Source organism: Ursus americanus, chromosome 1, assembly GCF_024610735.1.
Source record: "Ursus americanus isolate L20-20 chromosome 1, mUrsAme1.1.p, whole genome shotgun sequence".
NCBI classification, from domain to species: Eukaryota; Metazoa; Chordata; class Mammalia; order Carnivora; family Ursidae; genus Ursus; species Ursus americanus.
Genome location: NC_142127.1, coordinates 20995828 through 21018449, shown reverse-complemented (window position 1 = coordinate 21018449; position 22622 = coordinate 20995828). Strand labels below are relative to the sequence as shown.

The 22622-nt window shown below is 40.2% G+C and overlaps 1 protein-coding gene across 1 annotated transcript in view; it reads left to right on the top strand.

Moving 5' to 3' along the window:
- NXPH2 (neurexophilin 2) overlaps positions 1 to 21766 on the top strand; it is a 107025-nt gene extending 85259 nt beyond the window's left edge. The window contains exon 2 of the mRNA XM_087859380.1: positions 20945 to 21766. Within this exon, the coding sequence (XP_087715506.1) occupies positions 20945 to 21688 (744 nt within the window). The 3' untranslated portion in view covers positions 21689 to 21766. The remainder of the gene's footprint in view (positions 1 to 20944) is intronic.
- The last annotated feature ends 856 nt before the right edge of the window (positions 21767 to 22622 follow it).

The following is a 22622-nucleotide window of genomic DNA, read 5'->3' as shown; positions in this document are numbered from 1 at the left end:
CACAGCTTTGACGCAAAAAAGAAAGAAATCAAGAATTGGCCACAATCAAGAATGTGTAAATTATATGGAAACTACTTATCACCAGTTGATAGAAGATACTTCAGAAGTGCACCTAATAAAGCTAAGTGATAGGACTTGTGAGTTTTGAATATCCTTTCCTGATCCTCACCAGTTCTCTCGGAGAGTAACCTCAAATTCTGCTGATTTTTATGATATTGGAGCATCCGAACTGATCTTTATCATACCTGACCCAGCGTACTTGCAAGCATGGACCTCACCTTAGATTTTCAACTTGACCAAAAGCCACTAATAGAGAAACACCCACACTTTTGTGAGTTCTCTCCTACAGGGGCATAGGTGGTGAGGAAGTGGGTGATTTTTGTTTTTTAGCCACCGTTTCATTGACCGTGGTGGCTAGAACTGGTGACTGCGGCTACGTGCTTGAGTTGAGACACAAAGTATGAGAAGCATAAGTACATTCACGGGGCAAACCATGAAACCAAATCAAGCAAAGACAGTAAAAAGGAGAAACTATGGAAAAGAGACAAGCAGTTTTTTAAATGTTATTAATCATTAATTCCTTGCTTGAATCACCTTTTAAAAAGAGAATATGCATGAAATGGAAATACAACATATATGCACTGTATAAGGGGAGGGGCAAAACTTTAACTTATTTGAAAAAGGCTTTCTTGAGGTTCTGACAACTGACTTGAGAAACCAGGCCTCTTCTCATTGTTTTCTCCTCTGGTATCGTCTGCTATTGATATGGTCCCTTTATAAATATTGCAAATCTCCAAGTATTCTGGAGTACCCACTTTTTAGAATTAGGTCATAACAAGATGAGAAGTGAGATATATTAAAGATTGAATAAGCCCTGTATAAAAACGGTATCTGTTGTGAGTATACTAAATAAATAAAAACCAACAATCCTGAGTTTCACCTGCTTTCTGTTGGCCTGGCTTAATAGTACATCCTCGATCATTTTCTTCTTCTTCTATTTAGGTATCCATTCAAAATTAACCTTTAAGAATCCTTTTCAGGGCAAAAAGTTGCCTGATTAAGACCCAAGATAGCTAGGAATTCTCAAACAAAAGAAAACAGAGAGACAGTTACTTTGCATTGGAGCTTGTCTTACACATTTCTTGAAAATCCTTGAAATATATAAATTGACCAAAGCTCTTCCCTGGGGGGTGAGGAGCTAGCCTCGGTTCCTTGGTGGTATGAACATGTCTTGCGGAAGTCATACCAGCAGTCGGGACTCAGGTGGTCATGTTCAGGGGTGCCCAGGGTTGAGTCTGGACTTATCCAGAACCGTCTCAACAAGGACTGTGACATCCTGGAAGCGGAGTTTAGGAAGGCCCTTGGGCTCTGTGTGGGATCCATAAATCAGCCTGACTCAGGGCTGAACTGAGGGCTGAATGACCCAGGCTAATGCTGCGGGTTGCTCCACATGCAGACGCCCTCCTCTACAGGACAGAGTTCTGATGATCCTTCTAGCGCTTGCACCTCGTGGCTCCTGCTCTATCCCCTCACAGACACACACGCCCTCCATGTTCCATTATTGACTACATAAAAAACCATCCTCAAATTCTGGAATTGTTAAGGCAACAGCCATTTTGTTATGTCTCACGATATTGCAGATCCAAGATTTGGACAGGGCTTAGTTGATGGATTCTCTGGCTTTGAGTGGCATTTCCTGGGATCAGTTGGAGGGACTCCACGATGCTTGAACGGCTCTGAAGAGCTCAGGATGGCTTTACTCACATGCATGGGGCCTTGGAAGTTTGGGCTCAACTGGGCTCCTTTCCCTCCCCATGTAATTTCAGATTGTCTACACACAATCTCTCCAGCACAGTGATTTGACTTGTTATCTGCCTGCTCAGATTCTAAGAGTGCATATATTGGAGAGTTATAACTCGGTTGCAATAGTGAGGAAAGGCTTTCCCGACAGAGAAAACATAAGGCATAAAGGGCCCAAAGGAGTTAAGGGAAGGGAGCAGGCAGGCAGAGAGCGGTATTTGCTTTTAGAGTGAGGATAGACTCAGGAAAACTCTCAGTAGCTGTCACAGGTGAAAGACTGTCGATTCGTGCATGTCCATCACGTTCAATCTGTGCATGATAGAAGCTGGCGTTGTTCTCTGCGGGTGCTGAGTAATCACCTCTCCACACTACGTCGGGGTCTTTGTTTATACTTAATAGTCTCTAAGGATACTAGAAAAGGCTCTCAACAGAGAATGAGGAGACCTTAGTTCCAGGTTTTTTTCTTAATTTTAAGGATCTCAATTTCTTAACCTGTAGAATTTTGCAGCTGGTGTATCGTCATCTCATGAAAACTCAACAACTATTTATTAAACACTTCCTACAAGTAAGATGCTCGCCTGAATGCCCAGATGTCCCGACCCTTGCCTGTTCCTCCGAATCACCTCGTGCCCTGTCTCCTGCTACTAACCACCTTCGTGTAATTCCTGGAACTCACCGAGCTTTACCTGGTCGTGAAGCCTTTCACGAGCTGCCCGTCTGCCCACAACACTCCTTCTGCGCTGTCCCTGTAATTCTGTCCACGTGCGCTTAAATGCCACCCCCTCTAAAGTGACCTGCCCTAGTCTCTGGTGCACCTTCTGTTGGTTTTCCTCTCTACTTCCCGACAGTGGGCATTTATTTTCTAAATGCACTTGCTTACAAATTTCCTGTCTGTCTTCCGCACTAGACACCGCACTCCAGAAAGTGGGAGCCGTGACTGTCGTACTCACCACTGCACCTCATGGCCCAGCACAGTGCCTGCAATGCAAGGTGCTTCCGAAATGTGTGTGGAATGGATGTTTAGGAGACCCAAAGTAAAGTTGCAGTCTAGTGAGAGAAGGCAAAATGAGGCAGAATAATGTGCCTTAAGACAAGAACCGTGAGCAAAGTTCTCTGTTGGTGTTCAAGAAGAACAGACAGAAGGTCGGTCACAGGAGGCGTCTGCCCAGGAGAAAGTGCAATGCACATTGGAGAGGCAGAAGGAGCCACAGCCAGAGGCCTTTGCTCACCATTTGAGGAGTCTGAGTTTTTTCTTAATGCAGTGGAATATGCTGACGAGTCTGAGCAGTGGAGGGACATGGCCCGGTCGTATAAAGGTCACCGTGCAGAGAATGAGTGAAAGGTCAAGATGGGACACTGGAGATTCTGAAGGTGTCCGAGAGAGACCACCTTGTTGATGGAGCAGACAGCAGAAGTGTAGAGAGAGAAACAGATTTAAAATAGATTTGGGGGGCACCTGGGTTGCTCTGTCTGTTAAATGTCCAACTCTTGATTTTGGCTCAAGTCATGATCTCAGGGTCATGAGGCTGAGCCCTGAGTCAGGCTGGAGTCTGCTGTAGATTCTCTGTTTCCCTCTCCTCTGCCCCTTCCCCACTGCACGTGTGCACATATGTGCGCGCTCTCGCTCTCTCTCAAAATAGAATAGACTTGGGAACAGAATATAGGAATTAATGATGAGTTCGATGGGGGAGGGTGAAAACAGGGGAGGGCTTCAAGCATAACGCAAGGCTCTGGGTTGAATTCCTGGTGGAGGGAGATGCACCAGGTGGGAGAGATAAGGCGGCAAAGGGAAGAGAATATGTTCGCAAGAAGGAAATCAGAAAAATAAGCACAAATGATCTGGTTATTGCATAAGGGTTGGGCACTGTTGAGGTCAGGTTTACATTTCAAGTTTCTCAGTCTCTGGGTATTTGCTTTCTAACCACTTCCTCCCTCTGCCACCACCTCAGGCTACCCATCCATTTCACTGCAAGTTCTTAATGAGGGAATGTTCCCCAAGTGGTCTTTACATCATAGTTGCTCAATAAGCACCAACGTGATCCGAGTTTAATTAATAGGTTGATTAGTTCTTAATCCTTACTTGTACGTAAAGACCTAGTGAGTCACTGGTTGTTCCTCTTTCCCAATAACACATTGGAAAGGTGTCCACTGGTTATTAAGTATTCTGGCTTACTTAGTAGATTGTTCAAGAAGTCTTCAAAAGCCAAGTGCGGTACAGTGAGAAATGGAACGTTTACCTATGTGGTTCAGGTCCAGAGCACTTTTAGTCTGAAAAAAATCAGATCTCTCCACAACACTGTAACTTATCTAAGTATCTTTTCCCCTAGTCCTTTATTGGACGTGGACACTTCTAGAAAAGTATACTCTCTCCTTAGCAATTCAGTGGATGCTGCACTAATTTTCCCCTTGTCCCTGAAGGACACTCTCCACAGTAGTCTTTTCCGTTTCCCTGATTAAACAGAGTAAGCCACAACACCCCTTTTGCAGCTCCCTTCCTGAATCTGACCAGACTCCTCAACTAGCCTAACAACCCTTGCCTTCTGGGTCCCATTATGCTTGAGTCTCCAAGGCCCAGAGTGGCCAAGATCCCATCAGAAATTGTTTGCAGCATCCCATTCTGTTCCTTCTGTAAGCGTGGCTTTTCTCTCCAGGTTCCCTGCAAAAACCACAGACAGTTAAACTTTTTTAATTTGATCCCCAATATTTTTAAAATGTTATATGGTCATTTGGGTACAGTCCAGGAATGATTTTACAATATATAAAATCTCCTGGGAAAATATACTAAGTCATTCAGTTAATATTGAAATTATACTGACACTTTATGGGAAGGGTTACACTTTTTCAGCCATGTATGCTTACTACACATGTGCACTTTAGACATAAAATAAATGCTGGGCCTTGAGAATATAACAAAGAATAAGAAAATGTCTGTATCTTAAAATAATTCAGCCAAATGACGGGACACCAACCAACTCAGGTGCTATTATAGGAGTAGAATGGTGGGCCCACCAATAGGTGGGGAATGACCAAGTCCACTAGATTGTCAAAGACACTCCATGGTGGAGATGTTGCCATGAACGATTTTGAGGCTATTGAGGTTATTACTCTTACTCATAACGCTTATAATAGTTGTTACACACCTGCACTCACATGTAACGGTGCGTGAATGACACTGGTGTCTCTTCTAGGTCTTAAAATTATACAAAAGCTTTCTTTGAGGCAAAACAACATCCCATTGCTTTGTAATTGTGAAGAAATAGAGCTAAGTAACAGGGAGCTTTTTAAAGGCTCACAATGAGATCACAGGAGATCTTAGAAAATGCCCTGGGCCAGACGCCTGGTGGGTGCGGCTTGACCGGAAATTTTGGCAAGAAAGAGCCAGGGCCTCTGCCTGGGGGCCCGAACCAACTCCTAATCCCAGGACAGTCCTGCTCGACCTTCCCCAGGACTTCTGAACCACGTGTTGGGAGACTGGGGTGGAGAGAATGGAGGGAAGGCTACTGGAGAGTTTGCCGGAGAAACACTGAAGACTTTGATTTGATCCTATTTGCAAATGATTGCAGATGCTGAGGAAGAAGCCACGACCGATCTTAGCTGGTATCAGAGGACTGAAAGACAGCTCCCTAGGTGTGTATGTAGCTGTGCCAGTTGTCACAAGGTAGGGAAGGCCCATGGGCCGTGTGAGCACAACTTCTGCCCGGACTATATGAAGCAATGTTGAAATCATTTGAGTTGTAACAAAGAGCTCCCCTGCCTCCCCCATTAAAAAAACCTTCTATCCTCATTTTTAACTGCTACTTACACTATCACAGAGGAATCATATGTTTTACAAAGTGGGTAACTGGTGTGTGCTTTCCATGCTTAAAGTCGTTGCAGGATTTCTTTTCCTTTAGTGCCCGCGGTTCTGGGTCACGTGGCTTAGAAGAATGAAGAGGCAGACCAGAGGAAAAGTGGTGGGCAGCAAAGCAAAGTTTATTGAGTACAAAGCTCCCCAAGAGGGAGGGGACCTCAGAGGGCTGCCAATTTGGCGTTTAAATCTAGGGTGTTTAATGGGCTCTTTGGTGTGGGCTGTTTCAATCTGGTTAACCCTCGTGCCCCTGTCATCCAATCAGGTTTTTGTCCGCGCTTTCATCTACCTATCAGGCAGGTTCCCGTGGGAAAGGGTGGAGGGCTCCTTCCAGGGTGGTGTTTGACAGCCTCAGGGATCAAGAGGGAGGTGGCCGCCACTGCCCTAAGGCATGCCTTCCAGCCTCAGGCCACCGGATCAAGCCCTTTGTTTAAATATCCCACTGGCTAAGGGACGCCTAGGTGACTCAGTCACTTAAATATCCCACTGGCTGTTGAGCTGGCCCCCGGGCCTGGGTTAAAACACCCAAGACCATTCCCTTCCTTCTGTTAAATACTTGTTGTACATCCTCCGTCCTCCCGGTAGGAAGACCTGAAGCTGAAGAAACTCTAGAATAACAAGATGTGGTCTTTGTCCTTTTATGGGTAGTTTTCCCCTTAGGACAGGGCCCCTTGACCCTGCCTGCTTTTCTTCTGACTAGCCTTCTTTACAGTGAACCTGTCTGTTAGAAAGCTAGGTCCGCAAATCTTGAACTCCAGGTAAAGTTGGGGCTAACGGTAGAGATCTGCGAGTGATCTCAGCTTCTAGGTGGAGGACAAAGTCACGGTATGATTGCCCCTTGAGAGTAATAGAATTCAGTCTTTTTAAAATAATCCTCTGTAAATTAAGTTTTTTAATAATTATTGCCACCTCTTTCAAATATTATTTTGAAATATTTTTCTAGTTAGTTTTCATTCTTCCTCTATCACATTATCATTACTGCTTATTCAGTCCCGTTCTCCCAGCATGTAACTCATCTTTCCCCATCTCCACTCTTTTTTTCTACTTAACTACTTTATTGACTCCATTTTATTTAGGATTTAGAACATTTTCCAAAGTGGCCCAAGAGTAAGGCCTAAGGAAATAAAAAGTTGTTACACACTGCCAGTCACGTTTAGGGACTCAGCTTTTACTGGGCACTTGCTGTGAATCAAGCACCGTGGTAAGCACTGGAGACATAAAGGCAAGCAAAATAGAGGGGCTGCCTTCAAGGAGCGTGCAAGACGGAGACTCAAGTAAAAAATAAATAATAATGATGCTAGTAAACGACGTGGCAGGTGAAGTGATTTGAACTTTCACCTTTCACTCTTGGAAGACCATGGAGACCCTTGACCCTAGATCTGAACTTGTGATGAAGTCACAGTCAAGCATCTTCTATCTAACCTCTGTTAGGTTCTGTGGAGAATATAAGAAAACAAGAGGCATAAATGAGTCATGAAAATAAGATATTCACACATGAAGATAATTACTAAAATTAAAAGGCAGTGTATTGGAGTTCTCCGGAGATACAGAATGAACAGGATAGATAGGTGATAAATAAACGATAGATGGATGGGCGGATAAATGGAAACCTAAAAAGCTGTATTTCAAGGGATTGCTTCTTGCCATTGTGGGAGCTGGCAAGTCCGACACTTGTAGGGCAGGCCGCAGAAACTGTCAGCAAGAGTTAATGCGGAGGTTTTGAGGCGGAATTTCTTCTACCTCAGGCAAACCACAATTTTGTTTTTAAGACATGTCGACTGATTGGATAATGCCCACCCACAACAACAAGAATAGTCTCCTTTACTTAGAGTCAAACTGATCTGCTCTGGAGAGATACCAGAGGTATGGCTGGACGACTTTGGCTAAAGACATCAGGTGTATGACTCCTAGATCCAATCAACTATCTCAGCAGAAACCGGGAACAGAGATATAGTTATCCAGAAAAGATGTGTGGAGGGCACTCTTGTTAATGGCTTGGACCCCAATGAATGACACAGGCGACTGATGAGGTTTTAAGAAATTCATACCACCAGAAATGTCACCAGCTTGGACTGAAAGGTACAGTACAGGGAAGGGACAAGATGAAGAAAGAATGACTCTGAGGGCAGAGCCATAAATGCAAAGACCAGAGTCCACAGACCTCCTTGGGCTTCAAGGGTGGAGCCAGCCCACAGGACAGCGAGTTTGCCTCTGCCCAAAATGATCCAGATGATTCTGATTTGGACTTGGATGACAAATGTTGGAACAGCAAGGTGTCGAAGATTTAGGGAGGAGGTCTAGAGAAAATTGACCCAGATTTGAATTTAGATTTTACTCTTAGTAATAGCGAGGTTTTTTTTTTTCTTCTAAAGCATTTAAACTGTTAAGCAAATGAATACAATATATTTTCTTAAAAGTAATTAAAGATAATATACAAAAGATATGTTATTTATATTACATAGGGAGAAAATATAAATGCACATTAAAATATTCACAGTTATTTGACTTTAAATTTCTTCAGTTTTTTTAGTTTCATTTTCTAGAATAAACTTCATTTTGTAATGAAAAGAGTTTTTTCTATTTGTAAGGTAAGTATGTTATATCATATTACTTGTCTCGTATTGATCAAGTTGTTTTTTGGTGTCAGACCCATTAGAGTATTAGTGTGAAAAAAACAGTGACTTGATAAAAAAGACCTAATTTCTAGGCTTATTGCTACCTTTCAATACTTGGACTTCAGACAAGCCCTCTTAAACTCTCTAAGGCTATTTCCTGCCCTACACAACTCACAAAGTAGATGTAAGAATCAAATGAGGTCATTTATGAAGACTAATTCTCAGTATAAATGTTAGGAATGATTATTGCAAAAAATAATTTTAACACTATTATCAGTTTCATATACATAAGTAATATGCATTTGTGTTCTTTATTAAATAGGTATTTTATCATATGGAAATTATCGTTGATTTTATAAAACATATTTATATTGTGTCATAATAAAGCAGCACATTTATGTAGGATCATGTCAAAATCCCCAATAGACTGTGAATGTTTGCATTTAAGTGAAATATCATACTATGTATCTAAAACCATTTGAAGATTTATTTTAAACGAATAAATGTCATGTTTGTTGAAAGGCGATAACCAATAAGCACTGAACATTTTGAACTGAAAAAGAGAAAGTCCACTGATTGTGAATGTTAACCACATCGACAATATACCTTCACAGCAACACCTAGATTAGTGTTTGAATAACCAAGCACTATCACCTAGCTGAGTTGACACTTAAAACTAACCATCGCGGGGCACCTGGCTGGCTCAGTCCACAGAGGATGTAACTCTTAACCTTGAGGCTGTGAGTTGGAGCCCCACACTGGGTGTAAAGATTACTTAAAAAAATAAAAATAAATAAGAAATGTTAAAACTAACCATCACAAGCCGTATATGCTAATTGCCAGACTAATGGTACCTGAAGATTGAAATATCAAATGAATTTGATGGTAAAGTACACAGCCCTGCACAGGTGCACTTCTAACCCCCCTCTCCTGTCTCTCTCTGCACCCTGCCCCCCACCGTGTTTCCTCATCCCGCATTGAAACTCTGCCTAAACGGATAGCAATAACAATATCTGGCATTTCCACTCCTCATTTGACTGTTCTTCTCTCTGTTGTAACTTTCCTTTTCAAATGTCAACTTTCAGAGGTCAAGACACAGATTCATGGGCCGCCTGGGTGCCTCAGTCAGTTAAGCATCTGCCTTCAGCTCAGGTCACGATCCCAGGGTCCTGGGTTTGAGTCCCACATCGGGCTCCCTGCTCAGCCGGGAGTCTGCTCCCCGCTCTCCCTCTGCCTGCCACTCCCCTTGCTTGTGTTCTCTCTCTTTCTCTCTGTCAAATAAATAAATGAAATCTTAAAAAAAAACAAAACACAGATTCATGTTGTTCCTCCCAGGCATTATATTTGAGAAGTATTTATGTGTTCCTATCACGTGAAGCTCTTCTCTCTCATTAAAAACTGGGGTGAGGTTTTATAAGGACACATGGGTGAAAACAGTACCCCTTAGCATGCTGAGGCATTTATTCCTTAACTGCAAAAGGACTATTTTTCTTCTCTTAGATTATCCCAAAAAAAAGAAAGAAAAAAAAAGAAAAAGAAAGAACAAGAAAAAAAGAAAGACCTTGTTTGACTTTACAAAACTGCAGTAAATGAGACTATAGTCTAAGCCCGTTTCACTCTGGAAGCATGGTCATATCGTGACACTTAGCGGCCCCTCCACAAGGCATCCTCAACGTTTGTTCCTATCCTGTTCAGGCTTGTTTAGAGTCCCTTTTATTCAGCTTGCTAATACAAAATGAAATCTAAGTTTCCTTTCACACCATCTCCCCTAAATGTTTACAGAAATTGCGGTAGGTGCATGCACACATGTGTCTATACAATGATATTTCTGTGTATCAGAGTGTGTGTGTGTGTGTGTGTGTGTACATTTTTTGCGCAGAAGTTGTGTCATTGATTTTCCAGATTACTGTCATCAGGATAAAATAGGAATTGCCATATTTAACCTTAGCAATGAAACTCCTGCCAAGCATTGCAATCTAGCTTTTTGGCTCTTACTGCTAAGATTTCTGTCTTCACATTTATGTTTCCTGTTAGTTCCTGTATCAATTTAGAAAAATGTAAAGGGTAGCTATTAAAAGATATCTGGAAGGTAAAACGAATGTGCTGCTCTCAGCAGAAAGGAAGGGTGTCCACTGTTTAGCTTTCTTCTCCTGAGCAATCATTTGTTTTTCAACTTGCAAAATGAATTTCGAAACAACACCACATTATTGCTACAAAATATTAATAGGCACAATTAATATATTGATATATGTTTGATTCTACCATCCTTCATTCCCTTTATGTCGTTCTTCTTTTAATCTGCTGTGACAGTTCAGTAATGGAGCCCTAGAAATACGACTTTAGGGTCGGCCATGCTACTAATCATCAGTGTAGCATTGCGTGCTGTCCATCAGATACGTGCTCCTATTTTGTCGGCAATGACGACGATCTGTAGAATTTCTACTCAGAGAAAATGCTTTCCAAGATTCCTTTACAAGCAAAAAATTTAATGGGATGCTGAGTTTGATCATGACAGGGATTTTTTTTTTTTTTTTCTGCTGAGCAGGTTGTCATGTTAGTTTTAACTGGAGGATACAGAACAGAACTGTTAAAGCAATCCAATTATATAAGCTATATGTATCCAACGAAGATGAGGCTTTAGACCTTCGTTATCGGCTCTATAATCTTCGGCTATAATGGGACCTGCAGGCCACCTCTAGATTGTATAACAATGGTCACTTTGGGGGTTCTTGGCTTAAACTCATACCCGCAGTAAAATAATTAATGGCTAGCTACATGGATTCCATCATGAACAACATTATAAACAGATCTATTAAACAAACCAGTTATTCCTCCAAACTGGCACTTAGCAGTGATTGTCACTCTAAAAGAACATTAATGAATGTTTCCAGGATATCAAGGGGGGCAAGCCAGCTGCCTTTAAAAAATATTTGTACAGATTGGTATCAATTTATCTCTTGTAGCATATGCCACTCCTGTTATTAAGGAAAAGCCAACCCTCCCAGCTTGGTACAAATCCACAAGTTTGGGGCATTCAGTTCATTCAGCCTGATCCTGGAAAGTCATATTTTTTTTTCCTTTGGTGGGCAGAGGACTGCATATTTTTAGTGCAGTATTAAACAGTGCAGGGTATGGCCTTCCTTGTTAATGGTAGGTGATCTACTCAATCTGTGCATTGTGTGTTATATATATCATGGTGAGTGTTCCATGGTAAAGCAGTATAAGCTGTAAATATTTTATATTCAGTGTAAACACAGAAAACTGAAAACATCCTCTTGAGGCGTAGATGTCTCTTCAGTGCTATGATTATGAAAAACATTGTTTGTTTGTTTTACCTTTTATTTAGAATATTCATTATTTCTTGTGAAAATTATAGATATCAGTCAAATTTGTTGTCTATTAGCATCTTTTCACACACCTAGAAACATAAAGACAAACCTATATTATTTCAGAATATTGTTCTTTATCCAGAGCATACTTAGTTCGTTATCAATCAGCATTAATATATATTGTATTAATTATATAGTATTATAGAAAAGGGTTATAACATAATCATGGCAAAGGTCTGACTCTCCCAGAACCCAAGAATATATATAGTTGACCCTTGAACAACATGGGGGGTTAGGGGCACTGACCTGCATGCAGTCAAAAATCCACAGACAAATTTTAACTCCCCTAAAACTGAACTACTAAATAACCTATTGACTGGAAGACTTACCCATAACATAAACAGTTGATCAACACATATTTTGTATGTTATATGTGTTATATACTACATTCTTACAATAAAGTAAGCTAGAGAAAAGAAAATGTTAAAGAAATCATAAGGAAGAGAAAATTCATTTACAGTGCTCTACGGTATTTATCGAAAAATATCTGCATATAGATGGACCCACAGAGTTCAAACCCATGTTGTTCCAGGGTCAACTGCATTATAAACCTTCAGCAGCTCCTGGGAGGTTTAAGGGTGAAAGACAAGCCTGGCAAGGGTTGCCACCTACGAACGCTAGACCTCGTAATCAGGAATTCAGCACGACTGAACATTGGAGCCCACTCACTGTTAACAGAAGGGGTCATGTACTTTCAGTTATAAGATGAATAAGTGCTTTGGATCTAATGTACAGCTTGGTGACTGTAATTGATAGTACTGTGTTGTATACTTGAAATTTGCGAAGAGCGCTTCCTTAAGGTTCTCACCCGCCTCCCCCCCAAAAAGGTAACTGTGAGGTGATGGATGTGTTAATTAACCGGTTGCTGAGGATCCTTTCACACTGTAAACACGTATCAAATCATCACGTGGAACACTTTAAATATATTACAATTTTGTTTGTCAATTATACCTCAATAAAGCCGGGGGGGGGAAGAAAAAGGAAAAAAATTAACCTTTCACTAGAAGAAGTATAACTATTGTCTTATAATGTTATCACACTCTCATTAGTAATTATAAACAAATCAATAAACAATTTGGAGCAGGAAAAAAGGAGTATAAATACCAAGATCGATTCGTTTTCTTGTCACTGATTCATTCATTATCAACCATCAACTGGTAAATCTTGGATTTCATTTCTCACATTAGAATAAAGGTATTAATTACTCAATTCTATTCACTCCCTGCACTGTTGCTCCCCCTGTTTCGGACTAGTGCTCTCTACTTCCTGCTGTGCAGATATGTGTAGATATAGATATGGATATAGATACAAATATAGATACAGAGATAAATTTCCAGGCCCGTATGACAACTATAAATAAGTGAGATATTTATGTATGATTAATGCTTCTTTTTCCTGCTCTTCTACAAATCCCATGAAGGCAAGAACTCTATCTGCCTCTTGAGCAATGTGCTCTCAATACCTAGATCATAAATGGTACACCTGCAAGGCATTCAATAAATAGGTATTGAGTCAGTGACTAAAGATGTACGCACCGATCTCCGGTCATGATTCTGGGTCGTTCAGTCCTCTGGACTACAGAACTCGCCCCATTACAAGTGTCCTGCCCACAGAGCTGCCTCACTCTGATTCACTTTCAACCTCACCACCTCCTTTTTCTCTCTCAAGTGCAACTCCAACCCTACCCCTTCCCTACTATTTTACCATTGAGAAAATGGTCGTGACTGGCCCGGGATGATGGGACCATAAGTGACAGGGCCAGATAACCATCCCAGTGCTCTGACCCCAACTCCTTCCAGCAAATGAAAGCGCTACTATTTCTGTGTCTCTTTCTTTCCTGCTGCGTTTTTAACCTATTCTGATCGAGTTCCTTGTGCCTGCTTCTTTCATTCATTTCATCGCTCTTGGAACAGTTTTTCTGTTTGGGCAAATTCAGCCGCTGGGGGTTGTGCCAACAGATTTTTTTCTACAATGCACGGACTTGTTTGGGACTCCCCGTTTTTTCTCCCAGTCCACTCGTTTGCAAATGCAATGTGGGAGTCCAGTCGCATTCATCTAACCGCAGGGATAGGCAAAGGTCAGTGAAGCAATACATTTACTCCTGCAAGTAAAGTAATTTTGCGGAAATATTTCCAAGCTGTTTCAAGCTTCCTACTTTCTTAAACAAGGTGTGTTAATGTCATGCAGCCTGGTCTTGCTAAGTCAGGGGAACTATATATAGAGGCAGAGAGCTCCAAGTGCTAAGCTTCAATTACTTAAGAAATTCAAGCCTTTCCTACTCCCCTGGTGTCATGTCAGCGAAGAGTCAGTGGGTGCTAAATAAATGTGTCAGTTATCATTGTTAAACACTGGACTGGGACTGCGAGGCTGGTGGAGATATCTCCTCCGCTGGCCTTTCTTCAAATGAAAACCCCATCTGTTAGAAGTGCTGTGAGCGCGAGCTACCCGGACTGATAATGCATGGTGTATATTGAAGGGAATTTGAACCCCAGAAGCTCAAAGCTTTAAATGCCCTTCACTTCCTTTCTGTTAGTCATTGTGTGTAAAGAAATCTCCCTTCTTCTCCATTCCTTAGACCTACAGCGTGCAGCTGAGGGGAGAGAAAAAGCAAAGCTGTCACAATGATGGACATATAGAAAAGGGTTATCCCATAATTATGGCAAAGGTCTCACTGTCCCCAGATCCCAAGGGAGAGCACATAGCATTCATGATCCTGTAACACCCAGAGTACTAGGAATAGAGAACACTCTTTTGTGAGGCTTTCTTTCATTAGCTCCATTCCCCTTGCTAAACAGGCACAAAGCAAGCCCCATCTAGAAGTTGATACTGACTCACTGGGTATGTAGAGTCAAGTATGGTGGGCTGGCTCCAAACTTGAGAATAGGGGCGTTTGAAACGAATACAGTCAGCGTCTAATTCTGTGTAAGATAGTAATCGAATAAGCTCTTCTGACTGAGGTATCAGTCACTGAAATGGACCTAATTTGTAAGAAATTAATATTAAATAAGAACAAAATAACTAATAATGAGAACAGACGAATGTATAGCGTGTAATATTGCTGAAATTCTTTATAAGGAGCATATGACTTCCTAAACAACGCTGAGGTTATTTTAGATAATTCAGTGATGCAATAGTTATAAATTGAAAGACTTGAGAATTCCTGACTTAAAAAAAAATAATCCTAAACCAAGTGCCACTGAATTAAATGTGAATTAAATTAAGCTTATGATAACAAAAATGAACAAGCCTTGTGAAAATTCTGAAAGGAAAACTTTAAAAAAAGGATCTTCTCTCCTTACGCCAGAATAGAGTTAACATCAACAGTAATGAAGTGTGTTGAAACATGTGCCCTAGAGATGAAGTGAGGAAAATGGCACTTCCTCCCCAGACCTGTAACCCCAGTGTAATCATGAGACAAAAATCAGACAGACTCAAACTGAAGAACATTCTACAAAATGCCTAACCAGTACTCTTCAAAACATACAACGTCATCGAAAACAAGCAAAGTCTGGGGCTCCCGGGTGGCTCAGGCGGTTAAGCGTCAGACTCTTGGTTTTAGCTCTGGTCCTGATCTCAGGGTCGTGGATGGAGCCCCACTTCAGGCTACATGCTCAGCCTGGAGTCTGCTGAGATTCTTCTTCCTTCCTTCTCCTTGCTCTCTTTCTCTCTCAAATGAATAAGTAAATCTTAAAAAACAAAACAAAACAAAACAAAAGAACAACAAGGAAAGACCCAGAAACTGTCATAGCCAAGACAAGCCTAAGGATTCATGATGACCATAATGTGGGATTCTAGATGGGATCCTCGAATAGATAAAGGACATTAAGGAAAAACAAAGGAAATCTGAGTGAAGTATGGACTTCATTCCATAATTGTGTGTCAGTATTGGTTCATTAATTGTGACAAGTGTGCTATAACGTAAGATGTTAGCACTATAGGAAATGGGGTGCAGGGTATATGGTACTTCTCTGTATTACACAATTTTTTCTAGAAACTAAAATTATTCTAAAATAAAATGTTTATTGAAAAGTATATGACAGATATAGTTTTTAAAAGGATCTTCTGATGTAGTATTTGCAGAGGAAGATGCTTTTTAGTTTATAAATTATTTCCATAATTTGTGACAGTTCTCACATCTGCTACTATAAAATTCATTGCAGCTTCTTTGCCTCTTGGGAAAAAATGCATTTAATTATCAGCGAAATTCAACTCCAGCTTGTTATGATGAATGATTTGAACCTGTCAGCTTTTTCCCCCTAAAAACAAAGAAGTGAAATGAAATACAGTCTTCTTCTTCTACTCCCTTCCTTCCACCTGCTTCATTTAATTGATGAAGGTTTGAGCTTTTATTAATCTTTTTGAGCTCCTCTGTAAGATGCAGAAAAAGCTAATATGATATCATTGTATCTCGCTAATGTGTGTGCTTTGTGAAATTGATACACCCTGCCAAGACATAAATTACTTAAACTTTGATAAATGTGTGGAAATCAGGGAATGTTCAAACAGATAAAGCACAGCAATTCCTCTTTTCTCTTCCTTTTTGAAACTCCATTTTGTGCTTGCGGTTAAATGTTTTTGCATTATTATTGTAATACGATGGGACCAAAGGCAGCAGGGAGAGCCATAGGGAGCCCCAGCAGATACAAAAGTCACCAGAGGGACCCAGCTCTGTGTCTTGTAGATAACATCTAACAACGTTGTCCTGGACAAAGCGGTTTGCCAACAGGTTCAGAACGACCTCCAGTCTCTCCCAGTGTGTCGTATCACAGAAACTGTCTGTTCAGGAACGAGGGCGCCTGCCGACACTTTGTACTTTCGGGTCCTTTTGCTGGCTTATTCGGTAGGTTGGAATCAAAGATCCACAAACACATTTTATTGGCAAAGAGAGCTCACCTCTGCCTGTGATCTGGCTATGACTCGGATGCCAGTGAGACTGGAAATAGGAGAAAATGATTGATTGATGTTCTGGGGTTGAGAAAGGTGATTTTTACTCGGTCACTAATTTATCAGATGACACTGAACAATTTGCTTGGTTAACCATTAATCAGTTTCCTGGAGGCCCGAGAGTTCATACAACCCTTTGAAAACAGTTCTTGAATAGGAAACATGGTACTATCCATTGGACCATGCAAGAGCCATCAGTCATTGAATGCCTTTTGCCAGAGATTGGGCTCAGTAATTTCCAACCATTCTTTTATTTGGTCCTTACAATCAATCAGCAAGGGAGATATAGGTGAGAAAATGGGCTCACATCAAACACTCAGGTGAGGGGTGTGAGGTCGTCAGGCACCGGATCCCTGTGCCTTTTCCACCACGCTGCTTCCATACTGGGAGTGTACGGATGAGTGTGGGATAGGGTTATAGCTCATCCAACCCCTACTCATCCCTCATGAGGTCCTTGAGGTTAAGCATGAGCCTTGGGGACTTGGGTCATACAACCCTCTTTGCAGACCTGGTCTAGGAGAGGGTACCCTCTCAGCAGTGATGCATTCATCTTAAAATATTCCAGGGGAAGGCTGAACACCAGATTATACCAAAGAGAGAGTGAGTTGGTAGAGGAGTTACAATTGTCAGCTTTTTAAGACAATTAGCAGCATATTTACCTGTTTAATTATGCTTTTCTCATTATCTGATAACTTTTTGAGATTTGGGCTTAGATTTGGAAATCAGTATTTGTGATAACTGGCATGTATTTTAAAGTAATAAACAGGGGCGCCTGGGTGGCTCAGTAGGTTAAGTGTCTGACTTCACTTCCGGTCATGATCTCAGGGTCCTGGGATTGAGCCCTGCTTCAGACTCCTCACTCAGCAGGGAGTCTGCTTGTTCCTCTGTCCCTCCCCCTGCTCGTACTCTCTCTCTCTCCCTCTCTTTCAAATAAAACTTAAAAAAAAAAAAAGTAATAAACAGATGAAGTTATACACAGCTTTTCTCAACTTGTCTAATTTTGTTGTCAAAGCAAGTTAGAAATGTGATGGTCTAGGGCAAAGCAAAAAAATTAAAATATATATATACATCTACTTTTTATCTAAAAAATGTCTATTATCTAAAATACTGTTAGTATTTTCCTGAGTAGGGACCATTTATAGTTCTGTGCTATTAGTTAAATTTTATTATTTTTTGTATAAGCCTACTGTAAAATCAAGAGCTCTCTGAATGGGTTTGAACCTGTAGAGTATTGGTTAGAATATATTTTTTAGAAATCAAATTACATTTTAAATTCTCATATGGAAAATCTTTTCTGAAGAGTTGAAGAGCCTTTCTAAAAACAAGTAATTGCATCTGGGTTATCTGTTTGATAAACTTAGGCTTTTTTGTGTTTGTTTTGTTTTGTTTTTTTACACTTCAATTTCTTAGAGTCAGTCACATATGTTTGGGTCAAAATGTTATGGCAAATTACTACAAAGAAATTCTTCGTATTTTTTTAACACTCAGTAAGTGATCATTTAGTATTATTATTCTTGTTTTTGTTATTAGGATTGAGTAATCTCGGAACCAGCACAGCAGAAGTCCTAGATATAAGAGGATTTCTTAACATCTGTCTCATGATGGTGTTTACGATGAATAAAAGGCCAATACCAGTTAACTTGCAAACTTATTTGTCATTGAATGATGGGTTCACTGTTTATAGGTTTTCAATAATGGAAAAATAAGGAGAAAATCAGGCCAATCACTAAATGAGGAAAAATGATCCAGGTAGAAAAAAATTCAGGAAAATGTATAATGTAAAACAAACATTTTAGGGTGGAAAAAAAAGAAAAAGATCAGGTTGCTTCTGGGAACAAGGAATGTTTTCACATTTCTGAGTAAAAAAAATATTTTTGAATGGAAAATGGGTCTTAGTCCCGCTAATAAAGCATTGATCAGCAGCATGGTGTATAAAAGTAAGATCTGAGATTTTTTAAAAAACAATTTAGAAGGGGAAAATGTCAGAAGGAATATATCCTAGCAAAGAGGGGAAGGAAAGCAGGAGTGAGGAAAGAAGGTTTAAGTTGTACCAAGTTGGGGAGTAGAGATCAGGAAGTCAAGTTCTTGTGGACAAGCTTCTCAGCAAGTGGAAGGTGTGTCTGTCAGCATGGACCAAGCAAGACACATCTAATGAAATAGTGGAAATGGATGAAAAATAGATTCTGGGCAATAAGAATCACAACCATAGAAAAGAGAAATTGGACCTTGATCAGCAAGGGGTTTCTTACCTTCCTATGTGTCCTTGGACATCTTCCTGGGCTGGCCTCATCAGTTGGTCCAGGCTTCATCAGTCAGTTCTCAGGAAACTCAGGTCATAACTGAAGCCAGCCCTGAACCCCATGAGCTGGTACCAAAGGATTTGAATGAGATTTGCACATCGTAATTAAGAGTTTTCAAAATCAGGGACACCTGGGTGGCTCAGTCAGTTAAGCATCTGCCTTCTGCTCAGGTCATGATCCCAGGGTCCAGGGATCAAGTCCCATATGGGGCTCCCTGCTCAGCGAGGAGTCTGCTTCTCCTTCTCCTTCTGCCCTTTGCCCTCCCCCCTCCTCTTGAGCTCTGTCTCTTTCTCTCTCTCAAATAAATTAATAAAATCTTTTTTTTAAAAAAAGAGTATTAAAGCTAGTTACAGTGTCAGAAATACCCAGAATATTTTGAGCCAGAAATCCAGAGTAAGGATTCTTCTCTTCCTGGTAAATATACTCACCTTTCAACACCAGCAGAGGAAAGAAGTATCAACTCAGGGTACCTAAACCCCTAAGAAGGAGGTTCAGATTTACGTTCTCAAAATAGTAAAACTGTGCATCCTTTCAATTTGCCCTTCTGCCAAACCTTAGTAATTTAAGGGAAAAGAATTTTTTAAAATACTATACATGAAGAAGAAAAGCCTTCAGGAAATTAATCAGAAGCAAATATATATTATGTACCCCCACCCAAAGTACACAAAAAGAAAAAACCCACACTTACACTGAAGTTCCTGGTTTCTGACTCTAATGTGCTCTTGTGGACAAGGTATAAGGGAAAACACTTTTCACAAAGCTCTATTAGAACTTAAACTTCTAAACTTTCATGAATCTATGGAAGATAACCTCATGTTATTAAGCTCTACCATATGGTCAAGTGCAATATTTATAATCCAAGCTGTGTCTTCTTTTTTTTTTTCCTCAAAAATTGGATTGAAAGCAATAATTTTTGTAATAATCTGACACTAGTTTTACCAGGTGCTTTGCCAAGTTTGAAAGGGTTGGGGAAACAGTTCATAAATACAGCTTCACTTCTCTCTCATCCTTTTCATCATGCTGACAGTTTTCTGGAGAATCATTACCAGAGTGGTTTGTGCCATTAGAGATAAGAGGCTATCTGTGTTTCCACTAGAAACCTCTATTTTCTGGACTTTATAACTCATCCATAAATATTCACTCCAGGCAACAGTTTCATATATTATGATTCTTGTCCCTCAAAATCAATATTGGCTTAACTAAATGATTTTTAGAAATTATGGGGACTCTTACACTACAAAAAGAATGAAAAGAAAAATCATATGCAGATAAAGGACCATGTTTCAGTGGGTGTGATCTGAACCACATTCTGCGGAATCCATAAAACATTTGCATCCTTTCTTAGCAATTCTTTCAGGGTATATAATTCAGTTGTAATAAAATTTATTGGATAATCTATATTTTGTTATTAATTCAAAATAGACATTTCCAATTTGTTTCTTTTTCTGTAAGGACCACAAAATTTGAAATTGTTTTTTCAACTAAAACTTTTGTAGAACTTTCTATTACTATTCACACTCCTTTTTTGTTACAGAGTTTGAGATGGAATTATAGCAAAAGCTATGAAATTACTTGACATAAGCCTTGGAATGTAATAATATTCTTAATATTTCCAAGTGTACTTAAGAGACTTATCAATATTTTACATTCAGATGGTCTCTAGCTTCTTGGTAGAAACCTTCAGCCTTCTGGAGTTGTTTTCTACCTGAGAGAGAAGACCTCACAAACTGAAGGTTTTTGTCAAATGAGGTACCAAAATATGTTACTTCCTCCAATCTGGAAAGATAACATTGTAAAGATTAGGAAGCAGGACTAAAACCACATGAACCCTTTTAAATAAAATACTTTCTTCCTAATTTGAATTTACTCACGATTTTACATTGCTTGAATAGATGCTCATCTCGTTACACTGTTGAGCCCAGCTGTGTGTATGAGATGCTGTGTATCAAGATTGGAAATATACCACAAGCACTTCGCCTGTGCTTTGGCTTTAGTATGTGTGCTCAAAGCCTAAACTCAAGTATATTTCTCTTTCTTCTCTTCAAACAGCTATTCTGTGACAGTAAGAAGGTGGTGCATGCCACAGAGGCGCTGGACTGGGAAGACAAAGATGCTCCCGGGACGTTGGTCGGAAACGTGGTGCACTCAAGGATCATCAATCCTCTGCGTCTGTTTGTCAAACAGTCTCCAGTCCCAAAGCCAGGACACTTGGCGTATGCGGACAGCATGGAAAACTTTTGGGATTGGCTGGCCAATGTCACGGAGTTTCAGGAGCCATTGGCAAGAACTAAACGGAGGCCAATAGTCAAGACGGGAAAATTTAAGAAGATGTTTGGGTGGGGTGACTTCCATTCCAACATCAAAACTGTTAAACTCAACCTCCTCATCACAGGGAAAATTGTTGACCATGGAAATGGAACCTTCAGTGTTTATTTCCGACATAATTCCACAGGCCTAGGCAATGTTTCAGTGAGTCTGGTACCCCCCTCCAAAGTGGTGGAATTTGAAGTTTCCCCGCAGTCTACCTTGGAGACCAAGGAATCCAAATCTTTCAATTGTCGCATTGAATATGAAAAAACAGATCGGGCGAAGAAGACTGCCCTGTGCAACTTTGACCCATCGAAGATCTGCTACCAGGAGCAGACTCAGAGCCATGTGTCTTGGTTGTGCTCCAAACCCTTCAAGGTCATTTGCATTTACATTGCCTTTTACAGTGTTGATTATAAACTTGTGCAAAAAGTCTGTCCTGACTACAATTACCATAGTGAGACTCCATACTTATCTTCTGGCTGAATCTTTCCACAGTGATATAAATGAGGGGTGAATATGTATTTAATTAGAATGACCAAGAACCAAGCCCAACTCTTCACGGTAAAGGATCCCTTTTGTTTCTGGCAGTGAGCCTTAGTTCCCTATTAGGTTTTCAAATTAAAAAAAACAAAAAAAAAAAAAAAAGAAAAGAAGAAGAAAGAAGAAAGAAGAAAGAAGAAAGAAAGAAAGAGAAAAGGAAGAGAGAAAGAAAGAAACAAACAAACAAAAAGAAACATCTGTAAATGTGAAATGTGTTTGTTTCGGTCATACCTTAATCTAAAAAGTCAGACTGTGTATGAAGCCATCACTTTCATGTAGGATGGCTAAGTCCTAGAAATATTGTTGGTTCTCTAAAAGCAGCATCAATGGTAGCAACATGTAACGAGAAAGAACCGAATTATGCATGTGATAAACATTGCTCTTGAAATGAGCCTGCCTTTGAAATATGTTTTGGAAGGTTACCTTAAAAATAGCAGATTCAGTAAAGTAACTGAAAAGATTGCATTTGATAGATGAATCACATTTCTGACATCAAATTCTTTTTTTTATCACTGTCTTTCCCCCCACATCTGTGCTGTTATTGATATGAGAGATGAAGGGGTAAAATTTGTTTCAAAACTCATGTGTGCAGTTACAGTGCCACAGTGGAACTAAACACATTGTTATCTGAGCTAGGGTGGGATGTGACTTAAACACTTAGCCCTGTGTTGGTCACCATCTTTACGATTCTCTTCCAAGTAGTAATATTGGTGCATTGGGAGAGCGAATCTGAATATATTTTAAGTCAATCACAAACATGAAGATCGTGATGTTTTTAGATTCTTTTGCCAAATTCAATGCCATGAGATTGCCAAAAATACCGTAAAATCTGTATTCTACCCTACAACCTGTAACCTCATTCTATTCATTTGATAGT